At 51.2% G+C, this 22,254-nt stretch overlaps 1 protein-coding gene across 1 annotated transcript in view; it reads right to left on the bottom strand.

Annotated features, from left to right (window-relative positions):
• PDIA5 (protein disulfide isomerase family A, member 5) overlaps positions 1-22,254 on the bottom strand; it is a 93,037-nt gene that overhangs the window by 31,699 nt on the left and 39,084 nt on the right. Inside the window, exons 7-11 of the mRNA XM_010834268.1 lie at positions 21,442-21,502; positions 15,952-16,019; positions 8,985-9,076; positions 8,823-8,894; positions 2,369-2,505 (exon numbers count right to left, since the gene is read on the bottom strand). Of these exons, the coding sequence (XP_010832570.1) occupies positions 2,369-2,505; positions 8,823-8,894; positions 8,985-9,076; positions 15,952-16,019; positions 21,442-21,502 (430 nt within the window). The remainder of the gene's footprint in view (positions 1-2,368; positions 2,506-8,822; positions 8,895-8,984; positions 9,077-15,951; positions 16,020-21,441; positions 21,503-22,254) is intronic.

Raw genomic sequence — 22,254 nt, 5'->3', positions numbered from 1 at the left:
CTCATTTGTTCGTTTTCTCATTCATTAAGCCCTTACTCTATGCCCATAGATGACTTAGATGCGGAAGTGATGATCACTCTGGTTCAGGGAGCCAGGTGGGTGCATTGCAAGGGGAGAGGGCAGGGAAGAACTCAATAGCCAGGCTCCGGGGCCCAGACCCTGCCAGCATCTGCTACTACAATGAATTCCTTACAACCTAAGAGTACAAGAAAGAATACAGACAAAAATTTTCCCAGTTTGCAAACAGGGTTCTATAAAAAAAAAAGGGGGGGGGCTTAATAAACAATTGGGTTTCCCTAGTGGCTCAGCCAGAGAAGGCAATGGCAATCCACTCCAGTACTCTTGCCTGGAAAATCCCATGGACGGAGGAGCCCGGTGGGCTACAGTCCAAGGGGTCGCTGAGAGTCGGACATGACCAAGTGACTTCCTACTTTCACTTTCCACTTTCATGCACTGGAGAAGGAAATGGCAACCCACTCCAGTGATCTTGCCTGGAGAATCCCAGGGATGGGGGATCCTGGTAGGCTGCTGTCTATGGGGTCGCACAGAGTTGGACACGACTGAAGTGACTTAGCAGCAGCAGCAGCAGCAGCAGCAGTGGCTCAGCAGTAAAGAATCTGCCTGCCAATGAAGGAGATGTGGGTTCGATCCCTGGGTTGGGAAGATCCCCTGCAGGAGGAAATGGCAACCCACTACAGTATTCTTGGCTGAAAAATCCCATGGATAGAGGAAACCTGGTGGGCTGCAATCCAGGAGGTTGCAAAGCCTCAGACATGATTTATGGACTAAACAACAACTAATAAACAATTATTAAACAATTCCAATCTGTCAGGTACATGTTAGGATTCATCAAAGGGAACACGTACTTTTCATGCTCTGATGCATTAAGCACTGTCAAACCACTCTGTAATCTTCCAGGAGCCAGAGGGCTCTCTCTGGCACAGACAAGAAGCACCGACATGCGGGGTGAAGTTCCCAGGAAGGAACTGAAAACAGTGAGCCCGGGTTCTGCCTCTACCACTGGGGCAGGAACTGGGGCAGGGTGGGTTCAGCTCTGGATGCAGCCTGACTTCCCGTAAGACTTGCTTTCATTAGCAAATCTGAGACTGGCTGGGAGAGTGTATCTCAGCAGGCAGAGGGCTGCCGTGCTATCTGGAGGATGTTCATTCATCAGGGTTCCTCCAGCCACAGGGACTGAGCCTTGGCAGGGCTGGGGTGACATGCTCCTAGGGCCCTCTCTGTCACTGCCATTAATCAGAAGCCCTTTGAAATTTGGGGGTTTTTTAAAGGGTTTTGGGGGGGTCGTTTTCCAGGAGAAAGGCCAATAATTTTCCTTTGGATTCTCTTCAGAATTTGGCACTTATAAGACGGACTTGGGGAAATCCCCAGGAGTGGTCTACTTATGAACAATTGCTAATTAACCAAACCCCTGTGATACTGCAGGGAAGCAGAGTGTGGGAAGGCCAGGGCTCAGCGGTATAGGACTCAAAGAGCAGTGCCATTTCTCCATATGACTGTCTACTGGTCTGTAAAGTGGAGTTAATTGTATTTGCTTTGCAGCACTGTGGGTGAGACAGAAGGAGATGGCCCTGTGGGCAGCCACTTTGTCGCCACAGAGCAAATCACAATCAACAGCAGAAAGATCTCTATGACTAAGACAATTAATAAAGTAATCTCCCACTAAAGATGCCTCTGTGGACTGGCAATTATGACACTGATCTGTGCAGAAGTTATTTTTGCTTCTTCTCCTCTTTCACAATCCCTTACCCACCATCACTGGGCTGAAGAGCTGGCAAGAAGCTATAGGAGAAGAGCACCCCACACATGTATCCTGTCCCAGGGTGCTGGGGACCCAGCTTCATTACCCATTAGGATGGGCCCGCTTTTCCCAGAAGCTGCTCCCAGGAACTCTGTGGCCAGGGGTTGTCATCCCTTGCTCATCTTTCCAGGAGCAGCCTTCTCTCTCTTAGAAAGGAATTACAATCCATTTCTATCCTTCATGGGAATGGGAAGGACACTGGCCTAGAAAAACCCTGAGCTACAGGGTTGTCGGTCAATATTGCAAACGTTTATTACAGGATTCAGTTTTTCTTCCCTTGATCCACAACAGCCACTGCAGGCTGTGATGGATACCAGGTGAAACAGAAAGAAGGGGTTCTAGGTGCTGTGGGGACTGAGGCTCCAGCCCTGGCTTCACTGTGCCCTTTCAACTACTAGACAAGATACAGGCTCTCTCAGGGCCTCAGTGTCCTCACCTGCAAGCTAAGGGATGACTGCTGCTCTAGGTAAACAGCTAAAGGCTCAGAGAGGTGTCCACTCTGAGCCGAGGGAGAGAGGCTGTGGCGGGGAGGAGCAAGGTTCCACTCACATGGGGCGTGGAACATGACGAGCACAGAGGAGTGTTCCTTCACAAACTGGTCAAAGTCTTCATCGCTCAGGTGATAAACGGAGCCGCCCTCATCTGCCCAGGGAGTCTCGGGGACCTGGGGCTGTGGCGGCTGCGGACTGGAAGACCAAAAACAGGCAGAGCTCAGAGCACACTCCGGGGCTGGTGAAGCCCTCACCCCCACTGGCTCACACAGCCTGCTTCAGGGGCTCCCTGTGACCCCCCAGGGGGAGCAGGGGGTGGGGGACTCCTCGGCCCTGCCCACCTCCATCATCCCCTCAAGAGCCCAGAGGTGCTCAGCTGATATCCTCTGGCAAACAGTGGCTTCCAGCTGTGGCTCTCTAGGCAGGTCAGGAAACCTCACTTCCTCCCCATGATCAGGGTGGGGTGGGGGGATTCACTAGCATCTAAAACTTTAGCCAACTGGCAAGAATATAAACTATGGCAACAAAGAGTGACCTCTGACAAAGCTAACTGTTGTGCTGAGTGGTGCCCACAGGGTGAGGGGTAAGAAGTAGAGGGAATAAGAGGGGAGGGGTGGTGGGTGAGGAGGAGAGAGAGAGGCCAGGGGTCTTGAGAAAGACCAAGTATCAGGGAAGGACTTGGGGTGGAGAGGGGATTGAGAGGTGTTCACCAACCAGTGTGGGAGGAGGGTCGTAATGAGAAAGAGTGGGGCCCAGGGGAACAAGGCTGGGGGCTCCCTATCTATGAGAACACACCCACAGTAGGAACCCTTCCTCAAGACCAGGAACAAAGTTCTCTGAATGTTCTAGCAGAAAGGGCCAGGCTCAGAGGTCAGGTCAAATCCCTGTTGCCACCATGAGCTGCAAAACCTCAGGGTGGTGGCCCACCTCCCTGGAGCCTGCCCCACCTGGGACAGTTGTGTGCTGACATATACATCACCAGCTGTTACAGTGGGGGAGGCTCACAGCTGCCCTCTCTTGCTTCAAAGCCAAGGGTAAGTCTGCCAGTGACACAAACTCCCTGATGCTTTATGAACACCTTTGCCAGAGCCACCTTAATCGTTACTTTGAAAAAATACCCTTTAAGGTGACAAATGTGAAAAGACAACCATTGCTTCCTGCCTTTGAGAGCCTACAGTAAAAAAGAAAAAGTGCAAAGTTCCAGCGGCCAGGACTGACAAGTCATGAGAGCAATGTGGCCCAAACAATGGAAGCTGCCATCCTCCCGTGTGGCTGACGCGGTGGAACCTGCCACCCCTGCCCCACGGCAGAGCCTGGGTCTGACAGCACCTTCAGAAACCCTCTCTGGTGCTCTTGACTAGGCCCCACTGGTGGTCTCAGCAATGGGGAGTAGCAGGGAGAGGGTCAAACCACTCTGAGCCCATGTACATCCAATGTTAGACGGGGCTGATGGCAAAATCAAGCTTTAGAATGAGTCACCGCCAGCCATTCAGCATTCCCAACACCAGGAAACCTAGGCTCCCATACACAGACTCAATACCAGTTCCTGAAAGCATCCCCAATTCCACTTCAGGGAATTTATTTTTTCAATATACCTGGACATGGTCAGAATTATACACATTCCAAGGTATTTATTAGAGATGATTTGTTATAGCAAAGACTGGAAGAACCCAGTACCCACTGGTATACGAACTGCTTAGGTAAACTGCAGTCCATCAGGACCCCAGAGGGCTGAGCATGGTGCAGGGGGACAACGAAGCTCCCTACACTCTCATGTAGACCGCAGGGTCAGACACAACAGGCCATAATATGGTAACTTTTGCATAAAATAGAGAGAGATAAAAAATACTTATTCATATTTGCATGCGTCAGCATAAGGAAACTAATTAAAGTTGCTACCTCTAGGGGGTGGGAGGGAGAATAGGATGGAGGAAACAGGTAAAAGGAAGACGTCAATGCATAATTTTTAAGTATCTTTTAAAAAATTATTTAAATTATGTGAATGGAATCTATTCTAAAATTAAAATAATTTTTAAAAATCCAGCAAGAGTACACACAGAGAATGGAGAAGCCATGCCTTAGTGGCAGTACAAGTAAATGAAGGTGACTGAAAATTTTCTAATTAAACATGGAGGAGGACACACTCCAAAGCCACTAAAATAACATCACAAGAGCTAAAAAAGAAAAAGGTAATGAACTCACAGGAGCAAAAGCAAAGAGAGAAAAAGAGGTCAATGCAAATTTAGAAGCTAGAAAACTGACTTAGCAAAAAAATGTTTGCTTTTTTTAGAAGACAGAAACCAGAGGTGCTGGGTGCTCAGAGGGGGCAGGGACCCAAGAACTACCCCAACATGCAAAGGCTCCGGAGGACCAGAGGCTCCCCTTGAAGTGGGGCTGGGGCGCAGCACTGGAAATGGGAGACCTTGGGATCTCCAGCAGCCACGTGGCTGCCCCTCTCCCACCCAGTGGACAGTAGGAAGTTTGCTTTCTGGAGGGGCCTGCAGACCTAGGCACAGCGGTAAGAGGGCACAATGACTGAATCATGCCCTTTACTGTGTCTCCCCTGAAAGACAGGGGCTCCCTCTAGATCATCTCTCTACTTCCTGCGCCTCCCACAAGGCAGGTACGCGATAAACACTCTTTGAATCGATGCAGGAATGAGAGAAGAATCGTTGAAGGAACTGGAGGTGTCTAGCCAGGAGAAGAGGAGACAAGGGGAACATAACAGTTTTCTTCAAACATTTCACACTGTAGTGCGAAGAGAAAGTAAGATTGATTTTCTACAGCCCCATAAAGGAGAACCAACACCAGATGGAAGCTCCAGAGAAGGAAACTTCAGCTCAACAGAAGTAAGAACCTCCTATCTACAGCAGATAAGAGAGAAAGAGCCAGACTAGGAGTCAGAATACCTGGCTCTGAGTCGTTTCCTCCACCTTTCAGCTCTAGGGGCTGAGGCAACCAGTCCGACTTAAAACATCTATCAACATACGTGCAGGCCCTTCTTCATCTGCCCTGCAGGTACATCCAGACAGACAATGGCCTTGAGATACTTTGTAAATGTATAAAATGCTACCCAGGTGTCCCTGGACATCACTCATAACTTAAATCATAAGAATCACTCAATCAAGAGTGGGCCCTCAGAATGAGTCGATGTAACCGCGAAAGGTTAATTTTAAGTTTACACAGGATCAGCTTCAGTGACTTTAACCCTTTTTTGTTATTATAAACATACATAATGGCCTGCCTCCTGTGAAGGACTGTAAGGAAGTGAAACCAACACATTCCCCTCCCTGCCTGAGGCTTGCCACTCTAGGGGACATTTGCAACGATTGAACAGTCTTATTACTTTATTTCCTCACCTCCCCCTCATCTCTGATCCATAAAAGAACCTGGCAACCAGGCCCTGACAAGATGGTTATTTTGAAGCCCTAGTCTGCCATCTTCTTGGTCAGTTGGCTCCCGGATTAAAGTTTCTTCCTCGCCTCAACACCTCATCTCTCGGAATCGTGGGCCTGTCGTGAGGCAAGCAGAGCGAGCTTGGACTCAGTAACACTGAGGCCCTGTTCTCTAAGGTGTTCAAGCATCATCAGTAACTCCACCTGTCCTAGAGGTAAAACAACACTGAAAGGGAACTGCTGGGGGCAGTTCACTGACATTCCCATTCCCTTACCATCCTGTGACCCTAAATCCCGGGCTCTCCAGGACTGCGAAATGCACACAAAGCAGGTCCTTGCCTGAGGGAGGCGCCCATGCCAGAGAAGAGAAGAGGCAACTTAAAGCAGGACAAGTCAAGAACACTTTGTGCTTGTTTCCAATCCACTTCTGCTTAGTATAAAAATACATAGGCAGAACTGCATAGCCAGGTCAACACTGATCGCCACTTGTGAACACTCTACCTGCCAAGCCCAACTCAGCAGCATGAAATCTGCAGAGAGCGGAATGAGAAATGCAGCTGCTGGGAGCACAAGACGGCACAACCGCCAGGATCACTGCAACCACCCCAGAGCCCCGGGGCGCTCCAACACAGGGATGCCCTGCCCTGCTCTGCCCACTCGCCAGAGTCACGTGCCACAGGGCAGCATTTGGTCCTTCTTTCCTGGGCTTCTGAGAGTCATCTGGAGAACTAGGAAGGCTGGACCATCCTCCTCATCCTTCTGCATTTGGCTGCCGTAAGCCATGAGCAGCCAATGGAGAGGCCCAGGGAAGAAGTGCAGGGCAGCAGGAAAGGTGGGAACACTGCGACCCACAAACCAGGATGTGGAGGAAACCTGGTAAAGACTTAAAACACCTGGTACCAGGGAAAAACACACACAGAGCTGGCTATCTGTTGGGGGGAATCTGTAAGGAAATGCCAAATGCCACAACACATTATTCTTGGGTAGTGGGATAAGGGGGCCACTTTTCCCTTTAACTAAATATTTGAGTTTTCTGGTAATAACATACCTCACTGAATAACCTTAAAATCAGAAAAGACTTTGAAAAAAAAAATTTAGCTAACTGGAAGCACAAAGGCACTGCCAGATCTTGTTGGGGCATGAGATGAGGCAGTCCATGAGGGGTCCCTCAGGAAGAGCCTCTCTGCCCCCACCATGCTGGGAGAGTGGCCTATGGTCGTGCATTTGGAGAAGCTGTTGCCCAGGGGTACCCAGAGGCTGCCTTCCCTTCCCCAGAGTTACCCCATCAACCTCAGTGTGGAGACTGCACACCCAGGGTGAACCAAAAGCTGCTAACAAGATCTCCTTTCCATGGGGGGCAAGGAGAGAAGAGGTGGGAAATGGGGAGACGCCAGCCCAGGACAAGGTGGAGGAACCAGGCTGGGGCTGTGTGTGGGGTGGGGACAGAGCAGTGGGTTCCCGAGGGTAGAAAATAACCTGTCTCAGAGCCTCCACTGACATGCTCCCCTGGTCTAGGAGAGCAAGCAGTTCTGAACACTTTCTAAAAAAATAAATAATAAACCTTATCCTTCCAAGAAGATATGAGTGCATTTTGAAACCAGAAAAGGTTAGAGAAGGGGGAGGGAAGCAGACAGACTTTATGCTCTGGTGACAAATGAGATTGCCATTTGTTGAAACCTTCTCCCAACGCAGAGCGAGACATGTCTGGCTGGAGGAGAGGACATGCTTATTATCAAATGAAAAGGAAAACAGGAGTGTGAAGGCCCAGGTTAAGACAATGAGTACAGAATAATGGGGAGCTGCCTTCCTGGGCACGGGCTGGAACTGAAGTAAGAGATGGAGACAGAGATGTGAAAATGCTTCCAAGAAATAAAAGACAACATGCAAACATGGTTTGGCTGTGCTGTTTTATCTCCTGGGCCCCTGGGAACCCATGGAACAGAAGATTGAGAGTTCCAGCCTTTAGAATCAAACAGTTTGTTTTCTGTGGATTCTGGTGGTTTGTGTGTGTGTGTGTGTGTGTACAAAATTTATCCTCCTTTCTCATTCTGAAAATACACATTTTCAACCTCCATGTCTTTGGATAACTAATTCTTTAATCCTGTGCCCGTGCAGTAATAATGCCAATAAATGTCCACCATGCTGGCACCTGGGTAAAACAGGAGGGGCTCCAGCCAGAACTCAGGGGAGCTGCTGCCCGGGGCCAAGCCTGGCCCTGCTGCCTGTCAGGAGCTTGGACGAGCCACTCCATCACTCTGCTTAGTTACCTCATTCATGAAATCATGAAATAAGGATAATAGTATCTGTTCTGAGGATTCCTTAAGAATCCACATAAAGTGCTTAGAACAAAGTCAGGCACAAAGTGGAGCCCCCAAAACGCTGCTGTTATTCCAAGGACTGTGCACAAATAGCTACACATGGGCGATGACTGCAGAGCCCAGAGCAGGTGAGTGCTTGGGGCGTGTCAGGGTGGTCAGAACTCCAGCCACGAAGAAGGGGTGGGGGAGACAGACTCCCTAGCCAACACAATGGTCAGGGTCCAAGTATCACACAAAAGTCACACATCTATCATGGTGGGCGCGGGGCAGGGGTGGTTTGGGTTGTAAGGATCTAATCACATTACAAACAGGATCACAGAGTGCTATGAAACGCTCTGCAGGGATGCACGGTGAACCGCAAAGCAGTCTGCAAATATAAGGCATTAGAACACTTCTTAGCTTCACAGCACCTAATACAAAGTGTTATGTTTGAAATAAGCATTCGACTGACAACTCTATTTTCAGAGAGACCTGCAGTGGAACCTCTCTCAAACCTGCCATCCCGGGTGAGAAATGCTTCTATCCATCAGGTAGACAGTAAGGGGGGGAAAAAAAAAACTTATCTGAAATGCAGTCATCACAGTGAGTCACATGAAATTCTCCCAACTTTCACATCCTGCACTCACAGATCCCTCACCTAGATGCTACCCACAATCAGCTGTGTGGGCAGCAAGAAATGGTCCTTTCCTTCCTCATTCACTTTCCAACCGCCAGGCAGAGCCCTGTGACCAGGGAAATACTGGGGCCCGGCAGATACCCCTCCCTCTGGGTACCCCCACCAAGGCAAACGCCAACTTACTTCTTCAGCCACTCCACAATGTCCTCAGCTGTGGACCCATAGCTGTCATACTGGAACAGAAACCGTCCTTTCCTGTGAAACGTGGGGAGAAACCGTGGGCTCAGCCAGGGGGCAGACGCCATCGTGGGGGGAGCAGCGTCCACAGGGAGGCAGGGGACTTACTCGAAATAGCAGATGGTGGGGTAGCCACGCACGCTGTACTCCTCCTTGATGTTTTCAAATTCCGAGGGGTAGACATTCATCCCGGCCAGCACCTGGGAGCAAAGGGAGAACAGATCCATCCACTCTCTGCCTGCAGACGCCCTTCACTTCATCCACACACTGCTCGTTCAGCTGTCCCACCAGAAACAGATGGGGACTGAGCCTCAGAGACTGATGCGTGTGGTGCAGAGGGGAGCAAGGCCCACCAAGCCAGCTAGGAACAATGCCCAAGCTCTCTGGAAAATACAGGCATCTGGGCTGAGGGTTGCCCCCCAGACAGGCATTCCCTCCTGCCTGCCCTGCAGGGAAGATCATCCCAGAGCAAAACACAGTTCTGAGGACTGAAGAGGAAACCTGGCCTCATTACCAAGGTCAACCAGGTCCGAGAGTAGGGCCACTGCCTCCCAAGTTCATACTATGCCTTTTCTCTGCCCATGTCAACTAAGGGTGTACTCTTCACTCAGTCACTCCACGGGGTCCTCAGACACCTTCCTGGACACCTCAGTCTGTCCAGCCTGGCTTTATGTACCACATTCTCAGATTACACAGCTCATGTGGCCAAAGAGGGTGTGTAGTTCTCAGGACGACCCACCTGCCTGACTCTGCTCCCTTCAGACCCTGTTAGGTGACCTGTGGGTGACAATCACCTATGGCCTGACCTGACCATCATCTCTGAAGTCTGAACATACTCTGGGTCCTGGGGTCCACGTATGCCAACACCCCTGAATGGATAAGGAACTTCAGTAGCTGTGTTACCGACAACAAGATTGTACACTAAGAGCAACCCAGAGTGAGTCCCCAGGAACTCTTTTCCCAAAGCAGCAACTTTTTCCTGTAGAGCAGGATCAGGTGCCTGGAAAGAGGACTTTGGCTCTGTCATCACAAGAGAACACAGCACAACCAGATGCAGGAAGACTCCCACAAAGCATAGGGGGGAGGGAAGAAGTTCAAAAGAGCCAGGAGTGGTTAGAGAAGCAGAGAGGAGAAACCAGGAAATGGAATTTTGCTGAACAATACATAAGGAGGCATATGGAGAGAACACGAGGAAGAGCACTCTCAGTGGACAGTGAACTTGACTCAGAAGACTGCTTCCACTTGGCAGTCGTGTGACCTTGGGCAAGTCACCCTCCCTGAGGTTCCTTGTTTGGAAGATGTGGTTCAGGAGAAGATCATAGGGTTCTTAAGAGAACTGAAGGAGATGACCCAAGTCAGAGGGCTTCCCTGGTGGCTCAGATAGTAAAGAATCGCCTGCAACACCAGAGACCTGGGTTCAATCCCTGGATCAGGAAGACCCCTGGAGAAGGAAGTGGCTACTCACTCCACTATTCTTGCCTAGAGAATCCCATGAACAGAGGAGCTTCACAGGTCACATGGGGCCACAAAGAGCTGAACACAACTGAGAAACTTAGCACGAAACTGCTGCTCAAATTCATTATTTCCTACCAAATTCTCAGTGGTGGGAATCACCTGGGCCTCTGGCAGCTCCATCCCACAAGGCAGCTAAACATACAAACCATTTTAAATACCCAGCACAGTTTCTGACATAAAGCAGACGCACAATAAATCCTTGCTAATCTGATTTTTTTCCTCCCATCCCATTTTGGGGTGCTACAAGGAATACAGGGAAAATAAACCTGAGATAGATTTACTTAGAAGCTCTGGAACCCTCTAAAAGCCCTTCTGCTCATTTCCCCAGACTGATTCAGCAGCCAGTTCCAGTAATAACTGTCTACTTTAAAGTTCTTTTTTTATGTTTAATTGATCTCCTCATTGTCAGTGCACATTCACAAGATTAATCTTCCACATCCTCCTCTTTCATTACATCACTTCCCTGCACAAAACCTTCAATTCCACTGAATGGAGGCCAATGTCTGACTCCACACTCAAAGATCATATGGTCCCTATCTCATTTTTTAATTCTTCTTTCCTACAAAACCCTTAATTGTACATTTGCTAGACTCTAGATTTTTTATTCTCCCAGGAATGACACAGTCTGAGAGCTCTGCACAGGGAGGCAGCTGGACTCTTCGCCGTCTAGGGCACCTTGAAGATGGAAATGTACCACAGTGTGGGCTCGGGGGTCAGGATGCTGGGGCTAAAGCCTAACTCCCCTCTCAGCAGATGTTCTCCTTGAGCAAGTCACAGTTGCCTCGCGCACCTCAGTTTCCTCATCTGCAGCTCCGTCTTCTGGCTTCTGTGAAGACTAAATGGGACAGTGCGAGCAAAGTATCCACAGTACTCAGAATCTGTTAGCTGTCACCACTAATATGAATACCACTAAGAAGCTCTGCAAATCCGCTCACATCCCCAGAGCCCAGACTGTGCTTTCCTGGCCCCGACTCCTGAGTCCTCTAGCCCTGTGCTCAGGTTGCCCACACCCCCTCTCTTGGCCACCACAGAAGACGCATCCATCTCTTAAGGCAAAGCAAATCCCACCCAGAAGGTGGCCTTTGTCAACCACCTTTGCTTGTGATGAAGTCTTAATTCTCTGGGTTTTTGCAGTAGTTTTGACTACTTTGGGGGCATTTATTAGTTAACAAGGTGATTATTTTTTGAACAACTACTGACAAGCACTTTTTAGAGTTTGTGATTCCAAATGAGGCAGAACTGACCTCAGCCTACAGAGAAGTGAGGGCTGCCTGACACGGAACCGTGTGTGCTGGGGGTCGGTCAGCTGGCACAACATGGCCTTCCTCCTGTCCAGCCCACATCCCGTGGTTGTGGGGACAATCACAGAAGAATCATAGAAACTCCACAAAACAGGAGCATGTGAGCGAGTAGTCAAGGAGGGTAAGATTTCCACAGACAGTCCAGAAAGAGAAAACAGAGGTAAGACAAACCAAGATGCAGCTCAAGAACTGGGGACCATGTTGGTTTAATTGCAGGACACAAGAGAAGGCAGTGAGAGAAGGTGGGCAGGTTCGCTCAGGCTGTGGACCAGCCTTTAGTGTCTAAGAAACCAGGACTTTATTCAGGAGGTGCCAGAGAGCTCCTGGGGGTTGTAAGGGGAAAGCTGTGGGATCAGGGAGATAAGTGAGCAGTCACAGCAGCCACGTTGGGTGGGCTGAGTGGGGTCTGACCCAGGCTGGTGGGCAGGTCTCTTCTCGGATGGAGGATGTATTGAGGGGGAGATGAATGGTGACAGCCTGGCAGAGGAGCCTGTGGTGCTCAGGAGGAGGCATGGAGGGAAGCTGGCCGCCTGCCAGATGGAAAGACACTGAATTTTAGTAAATATTTTAGACTCCCTGCATCTGGGACCCAGGGAGAGAAATCCAGACCAAGATGTCAAGCAAGCAGTCTGACACATTTCGAGCTTAGAGACTCAGTCTCCACGGAGCTACCTCTTATTGAGCTACCAACACAGATAAAAACCACTGAGGGACAGTCCGTAGAAGACAAGGAGAGCACAGTATCAGGCCCTCATTCCAGTGTGTTACTAAGAAAGAAGAGAGAGTGGAAAGCAGAACCCTGGGAGCACTCCATGCAGTGAGGAACAGCAAGCACAGAGCAGTGGGGTGGGGGGTGCCCATCACCTGTATCTGTGAAGTGTCTGCAGGTTACAGAGCTGTCCCCATGCACCAGCCCATTCACTCTTCCAACAGCCCAGTGAGGCAGGCAGGGCTGGTGTTATCATCCATCCCCATTTTAAGAATGGGGAAATGAAGCCTCCAGGGCTACTTTCCCAAGATCTCCCAGCCAGTTATTAACAGCCATCAGCAAAGTCTGCTCTGCACAAACCTGTTGCCAAGACCAACCCATTTCACCATTTACACCCAGATGGCCCATCATGGCCAAGGTTAACAAAAGACTTGGTGTGGACGTGGATAACTGGCAAGGCTGGGAAGAGGAGGTAGGCAGGCATGGGCTCGTTCTGGCAGCTGTGCTGGCTGCTAAGGGTGTCAATCAGCGGGACTAGATGGGACAAATGCGATGACTCAGTGACAGCAAAAAAGAGGAAGAGGATCTGAGTTTGGAAAATGGCAAAGGCTGTGCATCCCTGACCCAGCCTGGCTTCTACCTTAATGACATCATCAGATTGGATGCCTCCCAAGAAATCTGTCGAGGAGGAAGGTTTCTAGCCCCTGCCACAGACAGGGCCAGCCAAAGAGGGCTCAAAGATGACAGAGACAAAGAGAAGATAGGAGGTGCTAACCAGTGGATTTCAGCAGTGTGGAGGGGGTGAGCTTTCAATTTCAGGGAACAAGCAGTCCATCTCTGCCCCAGGTTCGAGGTCAAAAAGGAATCCACCCCTCTGGCTGCCCTGTTCTTCGGAGGCTACGGCTGCAACCATGAGCCCTGGCCTCGAAGGACCTCCTGAAGTAGGTGATGTTCATAGTGGCGAGGACCCTTCCCCTCATGGAGCTAGGAAAGGTGAAAACTTTTCAAAAGATACTTTCCTAAGAAACCAAAGGGAAAGAAGAACAAAACAAGCCCCAAGTAAGAAAATTCAGAAGCAAAGAAATGGATGAGTTCACGTAACACAGAGGCAACTAACACCTGGCCAAAGCTGGGGTCAGTCGGCCAGACCCTCTGACCTGGGCCCAAACAGGAGCAGCGAGCACTGTTTTGTTTTGTTTTTTCTTTCTTTCTTTCCTTTTTTGGAAGCAGGTATCACCGACTCGATGGACGTGAGTCTGAGTAATCTCTGGGAGTTGGTGATGGGGGGAGGCCTGGCGTTTGATTCATGCGGTCGCAAAGAGTCGGACACGACTGAGCGACTGAACTGAACTGAACTGAACCCTTAACAAGTAATCTTCAGGGCAAACGTTGTAGAGCCTTGTATGAACGTAGTGTGAACTCAGGGCCAGAAAAGAAGGCCCTTGTTCCACAAACATCCTTCCTACTTTGCCTCTGTCCCTAGGAACTGATGCTCTGACTTCCTTTAAAAAGGAGAATGTCACTTTTAATGTAAACACACAGCTTAACAAAATGTACTCAGGGGTGGTAAGCCACATGCCCATTCTTTGATTCATTAGGGGTGTTGGGCTCCTACTCTGTGCTTGGCCCATACTCTGTACTGAAGAAATGCTCAAGAAACTCATCTCTCAGTTAGAAAACCTTCTCATAATTAGCATCAACTGTGGATACAGTGATTCAGAGCATAAGCAAAGATGAGCAGACAGGACCATGCAAGGCAGGGACAGGCTCTGGGGGACCATGGGAGGGGCCTGGAAAAATGCTTTTGGCAGGTAGATGCAGCATTAGCTAGAATCTTCTAGTAGGTGCTAGAAATTGGCACCAAGACCTTACCTGCTTTGATGGGACTGGCCAGCTAATTTGTGATCTGACTGGGGCTGGACCAGAGTTTGGAGGGTGAGCTAAGTGGTTGTCTAAGGATATGTGGGTGAGAAAGTGAAAGTCGCTTAGTTGTGTCTGACTCTTTGCGACCCCATGGACTGTAGCCCACCAGGCTCCTCTGTCCATGAGTCTCCAGGCAAGAATACTGGAGTGGGTTGCCATGCCCTCCTCCAGGGGATCTTCTGATCAGGGATTGAACCCAGGTCTCCGACACTGCAGGCAGATTCTTTATCATTTGAGCCACAAGGGAAGCCTATGCAGGTGAGAACTTGTAGGTAATTACATCTTTCCTTCAGGCAAAATCATCTTAAAATATGGTACGTATTGAGGCCCCAGAATGTGCAGTGAAACTTCCCCAGAGTGATGTATGTGCTGCAGGGCCAAACGTCTCCAGGCAGCTTGCTAAAAATTCATTAGTGAGGAACAAGCAGGACCCTGGTGTCATCCGAGAAATGAGGTCAGAAGAGAAAGCACGTGGCTCTTTGCAACCCAATCCTGGGGCTGGCTAGCAGAGGCCGCCAGTTAAACTTTTTTAATTGACTCTGAACTAATCACCAATTTGATCCATAAAGATCAGGATGAGTTTTAAGATCTCAGAAGTCCTGTAGCAGCACTCTGACCTGCCCCACTGAGATGGCACCTCCCGACTACCTTTCAGGAAAGGCATATGGACTTTTCCATGCTCCCAGAGGAGTCAGCAGTTATTTTTCTGTTGCCACCAAAAAGCAAAAAAAAAAAAAGGCAAAACACCCAAAACTAACCAAACAAAAACCTCAAAACCTCTGTGGCTGGGGGTAAGTGCGAAAATGGACAGACCTATGGCATAGAAGAGATAAGCCTGGCAAGGCAGCGGGAGAAACACAGAGACGAGCAGGGTCAGTGACTGATGCTCAGACCTGGATGAGGTCTGGCCGCCCTAGCCTGCCCTCCTTCCTCACTGACCATCCTGGTCGCTCCTACTTCTCTGAAGTTTCCTCGTTTTCTCTGTGGCTCGCCTTCCCGTCTCCCAAAGGTGGGTGACCCTGAGGTGACCTTGTCTCCTGTCCACTCCCCCTGCACACTCCTTCAGAGAACTGGTGTGTTTGGGTCTCCAGCTCCCCACCACCTTGCTCCACTGAGGTCCCGACATCCCTCCTGCACCATAGACGATGTCCCTCCTGGTCCCTCTGGAACCATAGAGCCCTACATGCCTGGGCAGGAGGCTGCCTCGTGGGCCCGCATGTGCTCTGGGCCCACCACCGGGGTCACTGTGCCCTCTTTCTTTGCCACTAGGCTGCCCAGCATCCGGAGCCTCAGCCTGCCTTGGAGCCCAGCCCCCAGCATTGTAGACCCTGATGGTCTACAGTCAGCCCCTGGCCTCTGCACACCGCAGGGCTTCCTGCTACCGTCCTGGCTATTTCATCACTGGCCTTCGAAGGGCCCCAAATTCTCCTGGTCCCAGAAATCTGGGGAGGAGTCTTCAACATCCACTGAGGATAGGTCTCTGAACCACATGCCAGGGGCAGCCATAATAAGTCCTTCTCATGATTTTAAAGTGTGCCCTCTCCCCTCCCCCTGCCACCTCCCCAAGTGAGAGGGAGAAGTCGAGAGCCGGCAGCCAGCCCTGCCTGGCCCCTGGTGCCTCACTTACGAACTGGCCCCGCAGCTGGGTTGCAGCCTTCTGGAAGTGTGGCATTATCCTCTTGCACACGCTGCACCCTGGTCACCAGCAGGAGAGAAATGAAATGGTTACAATGGGCCCCGTGCTCAGCCCTCTCTCCCTTCAGCCCCACCTCTACCAACAAGCATTTATCCCACTTCCAGAAGCCAGGACTGCCCAGGCTCTGGGAACACACAGCCTCAGAGGCAAAAGCCCCAGTCCCCGAGAGCGGACCAACTCCACGGCATGAAACAGGACCCAGCCCAGCAGTCCCTCAACAGGTGCGGGACTGTCAAACCTGACGCAGCTGGGGGAGAGCAAAGCACTGAGTAACAGAGTGGGTTAAGAGTTCAACAGGAATCCAGAGAGCCAGGGGAGCACCCGCTTCATGCACAGCTGAAAGCCTCCCCTCGCTGCCCAGCCAGGGGCTGCAGATGAACCTGGAGCAAATGCTATTAGGAGGGAAAACGTACAACCACACATACAGTGGCTTTGGGGATTTCTTGCCTCTTTTCCTTCATTAACAGATAATCACGCCACGACAGGAGGCAGCCGAGCGCTGGCCAGGATCCGACATTCCATTCTTATCTTCCGTTGACCTGCCCGATGACCCTGACAGGTCACCTCCTCTCTCTACTGCCCCTCCCGGCAAATGAGGGGGCTTGGACCAGATGGCCTCAGGCCCCTTCCAGCACTGACACTGCCGTTCATTCTCTGTGATGTCTCTGGCTCTACCCTCTCTGGTCCATTACGGTCACACTCCTCTCCTGGGTGGTGAAGCCCCCAACCTGGGGGACTCAAGGTCCCCGACACCCAGTACTACCTGAGAGACTCTGATTTAAACCTGCCCCATCCCTTCAATGAGAACAAGCCACACACAGGCACTGACCCCACAGAACATGAGTCCGTTTCCTCAGACAGGAGGAATTCTGACACACAAGGCCGTTACTCTTCCTGACAGCTGCTCTGCTGCAAAACAGACTCTGAGATGCTTCTGAAGGCCACAGACACCAAAGCTGCCTGGAAGCCCACGTCAGTCTGGACGTCAGCTCCACACGGCACAGTGGGGACAGGGCCACGCAGCAGCAGGCTGACAAGCTCGGATCTACGTTTAGCAAAGGCCTCAGCAGGCCGTGGGCAGAGCAACACGGCTCAGAGAGGAGCACTCACCCCCTCATCGCCAGATACAAACAGTGGAGACCGTGAACAGCTCAGATCTCTCCGGGGACCGCTCGAATCTCCCCAGCATCGCATCTACCAGACAAGACGCAGTGCAGGATATTCTGATGTGAAACTCTCAACATGCCCACAGCCCCTCTGTGACATTCCTGCCCAGCAGACAGACAGACACACAGACAAGCCAACACATCTGGGCTCAAGTTTATGCCATTAGTTCAGGCTCAGACTCAGGGAGACATGGGAGCTGCAACGAGGTCAGCCTGCAGCACGGTCCCTTAGTGTCTGCCCGCAGAGGACAAGCGGCCCCTCTCCCCAGCAGCTGCCACCACCAGCGTGGTCCCCACCAGCACTGGGAAGGGAGGCATGTGACACCTGTCAGGGGCTTTGTTCCCACTGTGGGGATTCAGGGAGAAGAACGGAAACCGAGGAGGCAGTGCCAGCTCCCTGGGATGTCCAAGCTCCACCAGGCAGATGCATGTGGTAGGGATGGGAGGTCACGCAGCAGAGGAAGGAGCTCGGCTCCGGGGAAGGTGAGACCCAGGTCTGCATCTCTCCTGGACTGCTGCTGGGTGACCCGGGGCTAGTGGTGAGAGCAGTCTGAGCCTCAGTTTCCCCATCTGTAAGGCAGAGGGCAGAGCCAACACCTGGGGGCGGGGGCGGGGGGCAGGACCGCCGCCAGGAGGGGAGGCTCTGCCAACACAGGGCCCGAGAGCCCGCCTCTCAGTTCATGGTGGGGAGACACTTCCACCCGGAACGGGGATGTCAGTTGACTCCCCAGGAAGGAGGATGATGGGGGCACACTTGAGCCCTTCACCCTCTCTTTAGCCAGTGACTTGATGAGATGGGGGAGTCAGACACCCACCAGGGCACATTCTGCAGTCCGGAACTTACTGCCTGTCCTCAGAGCTGTGGCCTCTCTCCCCCAGCTCTGCCTATGACCTCAAATCACATTATCCCCCATGACCTCTAAATGAATGGTAAGTCGGCCAGCTGTCCCCAGGGTAGAAATCAGCAGCACCAGGTGAAGAGGTTATTGGCAGGGGAGAGATAATGGAAGAGTAACAGGAAGCTCTGGGCCAGGTCAGCTGCCACTTGAACTTTACCAGAAATAGAGCAGGTATGGTGGTCCTTATTTGAGTTTACCTTTCAGCTGACATAACTGGGAGGCAGGGAAAGAGAGAAGACTAATGACCACTCTCAAACCCCAAAGCTTAGAGCACCAGCCCATTCATTTTCCCATCAGTTCAGTTAACAAGCATTTACTAAGTAACTTCAGTAGGTCCTGGGGACCCAGATTTCTTGTCACAACTAAAAGTTCCCACTGGCTCTGGGTTCATTCACCCTAGTCATGATCAAAGGAACAGAGTCCTAAAGGACCTCCCAGCGAGGGATCTAGCGACTCCCAGGAATAAGCTGAATTATAAGGCCACGAGGGCTTGACAGGATCAGTATAAGAGCACAACAGTACCCACAGAATCTGGGGGTACCAGGGACCCAGAAAGCCATCCAATCTGGCCCTCACAAGTGTTAACAGCTCCGAGTTTCCTCCCTCCCTCCTCACTACTAATCATTCCGTAACACCTACAAGGAACCTAGCTTCTTCTGTCCTAGCTTTCTGCTCTAGGAAGATAATTCTGCTCACAGTTCTGCCTCCTGTGATGGGGATGGTCACCCCGCCAGCCTGGGGAGGTGCTGTGGGGTGGGGAGGGGATGGCACACGCACTTAGGTGCACACTGCCAGGGGACCTCTCTCTGAGACTCCTAGATCATTACACTGAAGCCTGCCCAGTTGCACCGTGAATCTGCCTCATGACATGGACTGCATACTGACCTCACTGTTTTAGTCTCATTTAGCCAATATGTTGAGAGCGGAAGCGTTCTAAGATGACCCAAAGGAGGCCCATCTTCAGGAACTGTGCGAGCAGGATAATTCCTGAAGCAATTCACAGTTGGGCAGGCCTCATAGCTCAGTTGGTAAAGAATCTGCCTGCAATGCAGGAGACCCTGGTTCGATTCCTGGTTCAGGAAGATCCGCTGGAGAAGGGATAGGCTACCCACTCCAGTATTCTTGGGCTTCCCTTGTGGTTCAACTGGTAAAGAATCTGCCCACAATGCGGGAGACCTAAGATCCCCTGGAGAAGGGAAAGGCTATCCACTCCAGTATTCTAGCCTGGAGAATTCCATGGACAGACCACGGGGTCGCAAGGAGTCAGACACAACTGAGCGACTTTCACTTGCACGGAGAAACAAAGGGCTTCCCAGGTCGCGCTGGTGGTAAAGAACCTGCCTGTCAATGCAGGAGACCTAAGAGACCTGGGTTTGATCCCTGGGTCGGGAAGATCCCCTGGAGTAGGTAATGGCAACCCACTCCAGTATTCTTGCCTGGAGAATCCCATGGACAGAGGAGCCTGGCAGGCTACAGTCCATAGGGTCGCAAAGAATTAGATATGAGTAAAGCGACTTAGCACCTCACTCCAGTACTCTTGCCTGGAAAATCCATGGATGGAGGAGCCTGGTAGGCTGCAGTCCATGGGGTCGCTAAGAGTCGGACACAACTGAGCGACTTCCCTTTCATCCATTGGAAAAGGAAATGGCAACCCACTCCAGTGTTCTTGCCTGGAGAATCCCAGGGACGGGGGAGCCTGGTGGGCTGCCGTCTATGGGGTCGCACAGAGTCGGACACGACTGAAGCGACTTAGCATGCATGCACACAAGGAGAAACAAAAAGGGGTGACACCAACCAGTGAACGTTAATAGAGAGAAAGATCAGGGGTTAAAGTGCAGACCGCCTGGGCAGAGCCAGATCTAACAGGAAGTGGGACTCCAGGGCCTCTTTCCACGGGCAGGCACAGTCCTGGGGTGAGGTGGGGGTCCGGGTAGGGGTCACCGAGCAATCCAGGAGATAGGGTAGGGAGGGAGGTGGGAGAGGGTTCAGAATGGAGGGGACACATGTTTATCTATGGCTGATTCATATTGATGTATGGCAAAAACCACCACAGTATTGTAATTATCTTCCAATTAAACAAATTTCAAATATATATACACACACACACTACAATATGTATATCCCACTTCCTGTTGTATTAAAAAAAAAAAAACTAACTAGAACCCTGTGCCACCCACTCAAGCCATAGACATGTCTGGACACACCCACCTCCCATCACACACACATCTCTTGCTCAGGCCTTTAGGTCTTTGCTTTTCAATCCATGGGTAGGGACAAATCAGACTTCAGAGGTGGCCCAGATGGGGGCGTATCTGTGGCTTGGAGGACAACTGCTGCATTCCACAGCTGCAGCTTGAAGGTAGCCACAGACAACATGCTGTGAAGAGCCGCATGAAGCGATGTGGCTGCGTTCCAACAAAAATTAATCTACAGAAAAGGCAGCCAGTCCCCAGGCCATGATTTGCTGACCCTTTATTAGAGGGTTATGAAGCAGTAGGAAAAACCAATAAAAAAACAATAAAAAAGAAAATATCAGGTCTTCCACATCTGGTAGAGTGGATGGCAAGCAGTAAGGCAGGGTAAGTCTAGTTTAGTGAAACTTTGCAGCTTATATATATAGTTTATATACTTACAGTGTACAGGGCTGCTGTGTAAAATATACTCATACTACAAATACAGTCAAAAGTGTGAAAGCCACAGCTCGGATCCAGCCCCTTTCTGCCCTCTCAGAAATGGAAACTGAGGCACAGAGCGGTGAGGACTTGACCAAGGTCACCTAGCTCATTGATGACACAGTTGGAATTAGAACCCAGGTCCTCTGCTCACTGTCTCAGTGATCCTTCTGCTGTTCTCACGACCTTTAGCCTCATACAGAGACTGAACCCCAATAGTGGCCCCTTTCTCCCTGGTCCTGATCCCTCAGATCTCCCAGCTGGATGTGTGGCTGCCCCGAGGCTGGCCAGGCTCTGGATGGTCAGCAGCGGTAACCACAGAGAGCACGCCAGGGCCGAGGCACGGCTCCACCGGCTGCACAGCTGCCAGCCAAGGGCTTCAGGCCACAGGAGGCAGAGGGCAGGGAAGGCGGAGGCACCTTGAGCAGATGCCGGGGGAAGGGGACAGAAGGATGCCAATGCCAGCGAGAGAAAAACTGGTGTGGATGGAGGGGCAGGGCCAGATGAAAAGGCACAGACAAATGAAAGAGGTGCAGGCAGAGAGACGGGGTGAGCACAGCAACTAGGCAGACCTAGGTGCTCCAGAGGGAGGCCGGGGGCTAGTGTTCCATCCCCCTCACAGCCACAGCGGCCCCACCCAGAGTCTGACCGTCCAGCTTGAGTGCAGAGGAGAAAGGCACTCACATGGAGCATAAAACATCATCAGGATCGGCTTCTCTTCCTTCTTCAGGAGCCGACGGAAGTCCTGAGGCACACAGAACATCACAAGTTAGAGACAGCACAGGACAGGGGTGACACCCTGGGGACCCTTGCGGGTGGAGTGCAGCAAGCACTTCTGAAATCCCACGGTCTGACTTGGGGGATGCAGTGCAGTACAGATCCTAGCAAGTCAGGGGCTGAAAGGCCCTCAGAGACCATCTATTCTAGCTACCTCACACGTTACAGATGGGGAAACTGAGGGCCCGAGGGGACAAATGGCTTTCCCAAGGCCACCTGGCGGGACGAGGTAGTCGGGACCAGGTTACCAGCCTTACTTTCAGCTCCCACCCAACAATGAAAACACTGCAAGGACCCGACTGGGCCCCACGAGGCTGTCTCTTGTTCTATGATCTACGGCTCTGCTACGGTGGGTGCTTGTTTTCATGGAGGCCCAACTTGGCCAGGCAGGGATCTGCTCGTCACACAACCCTGCTCACCCAGCCCCATGAACCTTCCCCAGCCCAGCCCTGTCATGCTACCAACCATCCAGGGCCCAGAAGACCATGGTGCACACAGGAGCATAAGGATGAGATGCACCCATCCCCAGGAGGCTACAGGCTAAGTGGATCATTTGTATTTGTAAAACCCTTAGAACGGCGCCTGGCTTGTTATCAGGCAATATATAATCATTTGTTAAATGAATATAATAAATGTAAAAAGACAAATGGTCACAACAATGCTAATGGAGAGACTTCAGTGCAAAGCAGGGCAGGAGACTTTTCTTCCAACCAGTCAATG

This window comes from Bison bison, unplaced genomic scaffold (assembly GCF_000754665.1).
Source record: "Bison bison bison isolate TAMUID 2011002044 unplaced genomic scaffold, Bison_UMD1.0 scf7180017864032, whole genome shotgun sequence".
Taxonomy (NCBI): domain Eukaryota; kingdom Metazoa; phylum Chordata; class Mammalia; order Artiodactyla; family Bovidae; genus Bison; species Bison bison.
Note: the sequence above shows the minus strand (reverse complement) of the source record. Positions and strands in the feature narration are given on the sequence as shown.